Source organism: Glossina fuscipes, unplaced genomic scaffold, assembly GCF_014805625.2.
Source record: "Glossina fuscipes isolate IAEA_lab_2018 unplaced genomic scaffold, Yale_Gfus_2 0, whole genome shotgun sequence".
Classification (NCBI taxonomy): domain Eukaryota; kingdom Metazoa; phylum Arthropoda; class Insecta; order Diptera; family Glossinidae; genus Glossina; species Glossina fuscipes.
This window is the reverse complement of record NW_023998414.1, coordinates 3,558,224-3,566,591: the sequence shown is the minus strand read 5'-3', so window position 1 is coordinate 3,566,591 and position 8,368 is coordinate 3,558,224. Positions and strand designations below refer to the sequence as shown.

The following is an 8,368-nucleotide window of genomic DNA, read 5'->3' as shown; positions in this document are numbered from 1 at the left end:
TTTATATTTTTCAATCTTATTGTTACCATTTTCGAAGTTTTTTAACACATTTTCCATATTTTTCATTTAGGATATATTTAGAATACATATATATATTTATATATTTATATATTTATATATATATATATATATATATATGTGCATATACATGTTTTTTCTCGTTTTACTTTATTTTATATACATTTTATTTTTTTATATATAATATATTTTTTTTTTTTTTTTTTTTTTTTTTACTATTTTGCTTTTTTAAATTTTATTTTAATCATTTTTTCAATATTTAAAAAAAAATTTTTTCTTTTTTACTTTTTTTTAAGGCTATTACTATGGTCCTTTACCGGGTTGGCCCTGGTACTCTAAACCAAATGGTTATTATTGAAAAAAAGCAAGTTTTTTTTTAATAAAAAAACCAAAACAATTTAAGGGGTGTTCCTTCAATTGTCCTCAAATTAATTAAACGGTTAGAATCTTAATATTTTCCTTTTATTATTTTTAAAATTAAAATTTTAAGAAAACAAGCATTTTCCTTAAAAAAACAAAACAAATCAAATCTAATAAAAACTTAAATAATTCTTGAAATTTTTTTTTAAAATTAAGTTTAAAAACGAGTTAAATTGTTGGAAAACAAAGTTCTGGCAAGCGAACGTTTAAAGAACTTTTACACAAAAAATTAAAGAGCCAGCCATTAAAGCCATTAAAATATAATGAAATAATTTGCGTGAATAGAATATAAAGGAGAGAGGGATCACTCTCGATCAAATACAAACTATTGTCTAATCGGAGAACGTTTTTAAACTATTCTGCTCCCAATCCGAAAAACAATACAACGTAAATGCTTCACTTTTAAGTACAATTTTTTTCATTGCTTTCCCAGAAATAACTAAACTGAAAGAGTTTTTTAAAATTAATTTCATTATATTATTTTTTTTTTTTTTGTTTTTTTCAATCTTCATTCATTTTTGCGATGTTTACTCTTTCAAGAAGAAGATGGTGCCGGTTGTAGCCGTTTCAAACATTTCGCATTCTCTTGGCATATCTTCTCTCTTATGTAGAATTATGGACCGGAAAACTTGTCTGCATAAGACTAAGCCCCGTTGACAAATGTTGCTCTATATTTCTTACTGCAAGTTTAGTGGTTTCGAGAAATTGTTTTCTATTTTCTTTTTACGCAACTTGATGAAAAAGGAAAGAAAAGTCTGTTCTTAAGCTATTTTTTATTTACACCTATCATCTAATAATTGGAACTACAACAAAAACGGACGGTGTTCACTGTATTCAAAAAATATGCGGGATTTTATTTTAAAAATACGTGCGCTTTAAATATGTATATAAGTGTTCTTATACCATCATATTATTGAACTTATTACCTTCTTAAACTAAAGTGTCGTTTTGTAATTCCTGAACATTGTTGTTGGCAAGGAGAAGCAAGTCTCTTCAATAGCACTTTTTTGAGTCTACAAAAAAAAAAAAAAAAAAATGCATTAGCCGTAAGAAGAAAAATCAGTGTTACGTAAGACGTATCAGGTGAACAAAAACCAAAAAGGAATTGTTTTGCCATAAAAATTGCACATAATTTATCAATTAACATTATTGGAACCATGTCTACAAAGTTTCTAATATTTAACTAACAATATGCTGAGTATGCAGGATCTATGATATCCTTGACATTTTGGTCAGTGGATGAAATTGATGTTTTGCGCAGACGTCGTGATTCGTCGTCAGCTTGTTTCTCAACCGTTTTTTCTGCACGGGGTATCCTTTCAAATATTCAATCATTCAATTTTATACTCTACACCATTTTCAATTTTTGAATCGATCTAATTTTCTCTGTCCGTCTTATGTTTTTGCGTTCAATCTATAGGTCGCAAATTTTTCAGTTAATTTCGGATCGATTTTTCGACCGCTTCCCCGTAAAACGCCAGTTTTGAAAAATCCTTATATGAATAACTGTAGGATGATGTAAGTTGCTCCTGTTGGTTATGTTGTTCCGGAGGGACAGGATTTTGATTAGTATTCAAGATAAATTCTTCATTATTCAATGAAACTCACCAACAACAATTTCCAGGGATTACAAAGTTTACTCTATTATCGTAAATTCACAAACAATGATTGTTTTAACCTAACAGCATAAAATTTACATTGATATTATAAGCGTATTGGACTGCTTTGGTGTATGCCTGTCTTACGATGACTTGATATTTTTTATTTTATTATCTTCAGACGTTCTCTTTCGGCAACTAAAACGCGAATTTACTTAGATATTATTATCATTTGTCTGAAAGAACTGCTAAGTTTCACGTTACAATCGATAAAGACTGCGTATCTAGCTCCCAGTGTACCGGGCTTCAATAAATAAATATATGTACGATGTTCTTCCAGAGCCCATCAAACATAAGAACCATTTACGGATTCATAGAACAAAAATTGAAATCTCTTTAGGTTCTTTGCTGCTTTAGTCAAATCAATCTAAATCACAAAGTCATAAAGCTACGGAATGGGTTAATCCTAATAGACTTTTAAGACGATTTTTCTATACCTTTGATTTAAGTGATAGGATAAGAAGGGAGATAGTCTCAAAGACAACTTGATATATCGTTCAAATTACTATTTGTTCATTTTTTTTTTATATATTCATTTAAGCCCATTTTGAATACGGGATTATACTCAACCAGCCACACAATCAAGTAAATAATCCAGACGATATTTCATCAAAGATATTTAATCAAAGCACAAGGATAAATATCGCTTTAAAGAAATTAAAAGTATTTAAAAATAGAATTATACGCGGGAGGATGGATGTACATATACAGAAAAATATATATAGGGAGGGCTTTTCCATTGCTCGTTGAACTTTGTTTTCAATAACTCGTTTTTTCTATTTTTTTTTTTTTTTTTTTTTTTTTTTTTTTGTCGGCTATGTGGCCTATTGATGCCGCCTTGTGAAAAACAACACAGCGGGAATTTTTCCATTCAGTTCAGTGACTGCAAAGCTGCCCATTTTTTTTAGGGGAGAAGCGCAAAAACGATAAGATGTTCGCTGATCATCCTTAAAATCTCTCGAGTTTAATTAGCGTCAGATGATGAGATATACGTAATGGTTTACAAATTTCTTTGTCTCTACATTAATTGTTCGTTTGTCGGGAAGATTTTAGTAGCGACAGTTAAGTAGCACTGATCCGACAGAATTTTGTTAGCTTTCAAACGTTGTTGAAACGTTTAAGATAATCTCGCATCGAGATACCCTGGAGGCACGTGCACACGAAATCAAAAGAAATTTCCCGCCCTACAACCTAACTAAGGAAAAATAATCAAATAAAATCTTTTAAAGGCTTCATAATCAGTCAAATCGGAAGATGGGAATCATTCTCGCCCACAACTACAAGATAATTTAGAAAAAAACAGATTATTAAGCTGAAAATATTCACTAACCGGCTCTTTGGCCACACCCACAACTAAAAAAGAAAAATTCTATTTTTTATGCATATGTCAAGCTTTGCGCTCCAAGACAAATATAATTTTTCTTAATTCATTTTCATTTATTAAATAAATTTGTTAAGAGATGAATAGATCCGGTTTTCAAACGTTAATATTAAGTATAAAAATAATAATAACAAAAAATTACTTAAAAAGGAAAAGCTACTAAACTAAACCACCATCTTCACCATAAACACCACTCTCTGAACCCTTCTATATACAACCATATATATCCATATATATATATATATACTTTGCATATAAATATATATATATATATATATATATATATAAAGTATATATATATAAAGTTACATATATATACAAAGACGAATTATTATTAATCACAACAATTGCTACTCACCCGATTTTAGTAGAGTTTAAATAATATTTAATAAATTAGTGATAAATAATAAAACAACTAATTAATATTTTTTTCTATTTTTTTTTTTTTTTAAATCAAGAAAAAGTGTGTGTATTTGAATATGCTGTGTGTTGTGTTTCCAGATGTTTTTGTTTTGTTTGTTTGTCCTGAAACTAAAGAAAATTAATTTATGATGAACTTTGCGTTGCGTTGCGTTGGTAATTGTGAAGAAGCTTATCTACGGATTTCTCCTACTATCTCTTTTAAACATATTCTTTCATTCTCTCGTCTCTCCTTTTCTCTCTCTCTCTCTCTCTTTCTTTCTTTCTTTCTTTCTCTCTCCCCTCCGTCCACCCGCTATCGCACTTTTCTTATTCTTCCTCTCTGTGTGCTCCTACCGCTTTGTTGTGTGTGGCATCGGCGTTGTTAGCTTTTTCTCTTCTTAACCTTCTTTTTATATAATTCTATAAGATGCAGCCCTACCCCTCTCCATTATTATTATAAAACTAGAAACTTAAGAACATATTTAGTCCACAAAAAATATGTTTATATGCATCTTTAACTTTACTAATGGTTCTCGTATTGTTGTTATCATTGCAGTTAATCGTTGCTCCAAATGTCTCTCGACAACTTTCGTGATAACTTGCTTTTTGGAAATTCGATTTTGGTTTTAAACAGGAGTCCTTCTTAATTCTTTGATTCCATAATGGCTTACTAAAGGAGGGATCATACTATTAGCCATTACCGGCAGAAAAGTAAAGTTCAGAAAAGTTCATTTATGTTTTCGAAACAACTAAAGTATATCGTCTGGCCTCTTTTGTGTCCACAGTATAACATTTTGAATATACGAAATTTCCAAAAAAAAAAAAAACCTATATATAAACATTCTAAAATGATGTCCGTGAATCCATATTATCAAAAAATATGGATACATTGCCTACTATACTATATATAATGCGGTGACCAAAAAGTAAGACCAATCAATATAAAGTTAAATAACACGAAATATTGATTTTCTAAATAAATAGACATCGGTGTCTATGATGTTATAAACATCATCGAACTTGCCAAGATTGAAAGAAACCGACCCAAACTCACTCAAAAATTAAGTTGATGTTAACGGTTTTTTTTCGATTATCATGGTGTTGTTGTGTTATGAACTAAGAACACCCTCCGCTGAGCTAAACTACTAAAGGAATATTAGTTGGGTCTGATATTTACTTTGCGTATGATGAAATAGATATAGAAAAGGACAAGTTAAATTTGTCTTATTTTTTGGACACAGTAGTTAATACTACATTAATAATACTCGATCTGCGGTAAACTGTATAAATTCAAATCTAGCTGTAACTGTCTTTTTGCCCAAATTTTTCGATTTGTCACATAACTGTTTAATAGGATCCTTTTTGTTTTTCTCCTTTTTATTTTTTTATTGTTTAAGATCAGTCGCTTAGGACATGTCCCAAGGATGCTAAGTATGCCAGTCGTGGGTATAGGTTATAGATAGAAAAGTTAGGAGAAAAACGGAGGAGTAATGCTTAATAATGTAAGAATGTGAGAACAGGCGACAAAAAATATCTCTACAGACAAATTGTTCATAGAGCGGGAGCAGCAGCAGTAGCAGTGCGTTTAAAGAATGAGCGATTGCTGGTCTGCAAGCAGGTTTATGATTTTGCTTTGGTTTAAAATACCACAAAGCAGTTTCTGCTTGTACCGGTGCTGGCGCATTTCAGTATTTTATATGCAGCAGAGCAGTCCACTGCAACGCTGACGTATCCTCCAATTTTCGCACAGATCGTTATCGTATATGGCATTACAATTTATTTGTGGTCGCGTAAAAAAAAACAAAGATTCGATTTCAATATAAGCGCTAAAGAACAAAATAAGAGGAGGAAGAACAAGAAAACTTGATTGTATATCACCATACGGGACCCGTCAATTCAATTCAAAAGGACCAAGGTTCGATTAAATCACTTGATATAGAGAGACTCGGACGAATATTTTGAAACGACAGAGGTGAACAGCTTATGGAATAGGTTTTGGGGCAAAAGTAATAGCTCGCGTTAAGTGAATAGAAGTTAATGGTGTAAGAATTAGTATCATTTCTAAAGCAAATATTGATGGAACAGAGGAAGTTATTAAAAACATTATCAAAATGTTTCCAATTTCTAAAAAGTTTTTTTCAAATATTATCATGAACTATTTAGTATTTCTTTTAAGCGGCTTTCTACTACTTTTTTCTACTGCTTAATTTGTTAATCTGATAAAAAAAGCGTCTGTTCAATTGTTTTGTAAGTTTTTGAAAAAAAAAAAAAAATCTCAACGGGAAGTTGTTTTTTTCTCTGCCCGCAAAAAAACTTTTTTTTTTAATTTTTTTTTTTAGCAAAAACGGGTCATAATGGATTTGCTCACAAAACAAGTTAAAAAAAAGTAAGCAACTTTTTTGTATTTTTTTTTTTTTCTTTTAAAAATCAAAAATTCACATCATTGTACAAGAAAATATTTTTTTTTTACTTTTTTTTTACAACAGCGAAGCATAACAAAATTTTTTTTGACCCTTTGAAGATAAACGTGAAAGGAGGTGAGAATTTTTTTTTAAGTATTTTTTTTTTTTTTCTTAAAAATCAAAAAATAAATATTTTCGTTTTTTTTTTTTTTTTTTTTTTTTTTTTTTTTGTTGAAAACACACACCAACTTTTTTTCAAAACTGTTCAGTCAGTTAACATAACAGATGTGAAAATGTTGAACTATATATATCAAAGCAATAAAAAAAAAAAATAATAATTATAGAAAACTATAAATACGTCTGCAATAATACATAAATATGTTTATATATACATATATATAAAAAATAATATTTTATTTTATTAATTTTAAAAATAATTTTTATGATTTTTGTTTTTTATTTTAAATTAATTTAGTACGCTACACCACTCTAGTACTTACTTGGAATATAGCAGAAAAGATTTCACATGAGCTATTTATCATAAATTGTTGAAACATAAATTTGTGTCTGTTTGTCTCGAAGTAAAAAAAATGTCAGGGAGGAGGGGACAAAAGTATTAAATTTTCGCAAATTTTAAATACTTCTAAAGAAAGCACTTGCTGCACTGACATGGCTTTTGAGAAATATTTTTCAAAGGCTTTATACACTTAAGTATAAGATATATTCGATTAGGATAACAATCGAACGGGCATGGCTAAATGAACTCGGAATTTATTAGTTCACATTGAGAAAGTTATTTTGTCTTTGTGTATGTGTTTTGGGATCCGCGTATCTCAGAATGCTCACAACATAGTAGATGACGATTCGAACTGTCTCGCTCTCTCTCTCTCTCTCTCTCTCTCTCTCCCCCTCTCTTTCTCTAAAGTTTAGAGATGGTATAGGAGACGAGAGATTTCGGGTGAAAGTCCGTGGAAGAGTAGAAATCGATTATAGGCATTTTTTTTTTTTTTTTTTTTTAATATAGAGTGCACTTGTTCAGGTCTCTGGAAGTATAGTTCGTTTTCATATTCATGCTATTTATAACTTACTTTTGAAACAACAGTTTATGTGAAAGAGAAAAAGAAAAAAATTTTTTTGAACATTTCACAGTAGTGGTGTAGGGCATTCAAACTGATGGGTCCTTTACCTACCTACTCATAATATTTTCTAATATTATTCAGTTAATATAAATTTTTAAATTAAAAGAATATTTTGCTTATTTTATCTTCTTTTCATGCCTACGTTTAATTACTATGCGCCGCCTTGCTTCTCTCACTCTGTTTGCCGGTTACGGATGTGTGCACATTGCAGCCTATCATTATTCTGGTCTGCTGGATGGTTTTTATCGTAATAAATCGTATCATTATCCTTATTTATAATTTATCCATAATTTAGTGTAAATAATTATGTAACATTATGTATTAAATTAATAACAAATTCTTAGAGCGAGTGTTTAGCTTTAGTATTAAATAATATTAAAAATTAATTTAAGTTAAAGATTAATAAAAAAAAATAAAAAAATAAAAAAAATAAAAATTATTTTTAAACATTTTTTTTTTCTTCTCCGTTAAAGATTAAATTTTTTTCTTATGTTGTTTATTAATAATTAGAAAAGCAGGTGGATAGGAGGAAATAATAATTCTACAATTTAAAAACAATAAATTTTTGTATATAATTAAGAAAAAGTAAAAAAATGTATAATTTTTTAATTATAAAAAAATAAATTTATTCCTTTGCTTAATTTTCATTAAGTTATATTCTTTTCTTTCATATTTTTTACCCCTTTTCAATTTAATATTCAATTTAGTAATGTAAATGTTATTTATATTAATTTATTTACTTAATTATGAATTTGTTAATTCTTATTGTTTTTCTTTGATATAATTTAAAAGTTATGTAATTTGATTGATGGGCTATATTTTCATGATATTCATTGCCTGCTATGTAGACTGATATGATAATTTTATTTATATTACTTGTTATTATTATTATTATTATTATTATTATTATTATTATTATTATTACTATTATTATACGTAATAATCCAG

General features: G+C 28.7%; 1 protein-coding gene across 5 annotated transcripts in view; it reads left to right on the top strand.

The window, feature by feature from the left end:
- The window catches only part of LOC119644711 (sex-lethal homolog), a 67,246-nt gene extending 59,389 nt beyond the window's left edge, over window positions 1-7,857 (top strand). For 4 of the 5 annotated variants that reach the window (XM_038044426.1, XM_038044423.1, XM_038044427.1 and 1 more), the window contains exon 7: window positions 7,632-7,857. In XM_038044426.1, the coding sequence (XP_037900354.1) occupies window positions 7,632-7,699 (68 nt within the window). In that variant the 3' untranslated portion in view covers window positions 7,700-7,857. Of the gene's footprint in view, window positions 1-314; window positions 395-7,631 lie in introns of those variants that run through there. The other variant, XM_038044424.1, reaches the window with a different exon arrangement.
- Window positions 7,858-8,368: the final 511 nt, after the last annotated feature.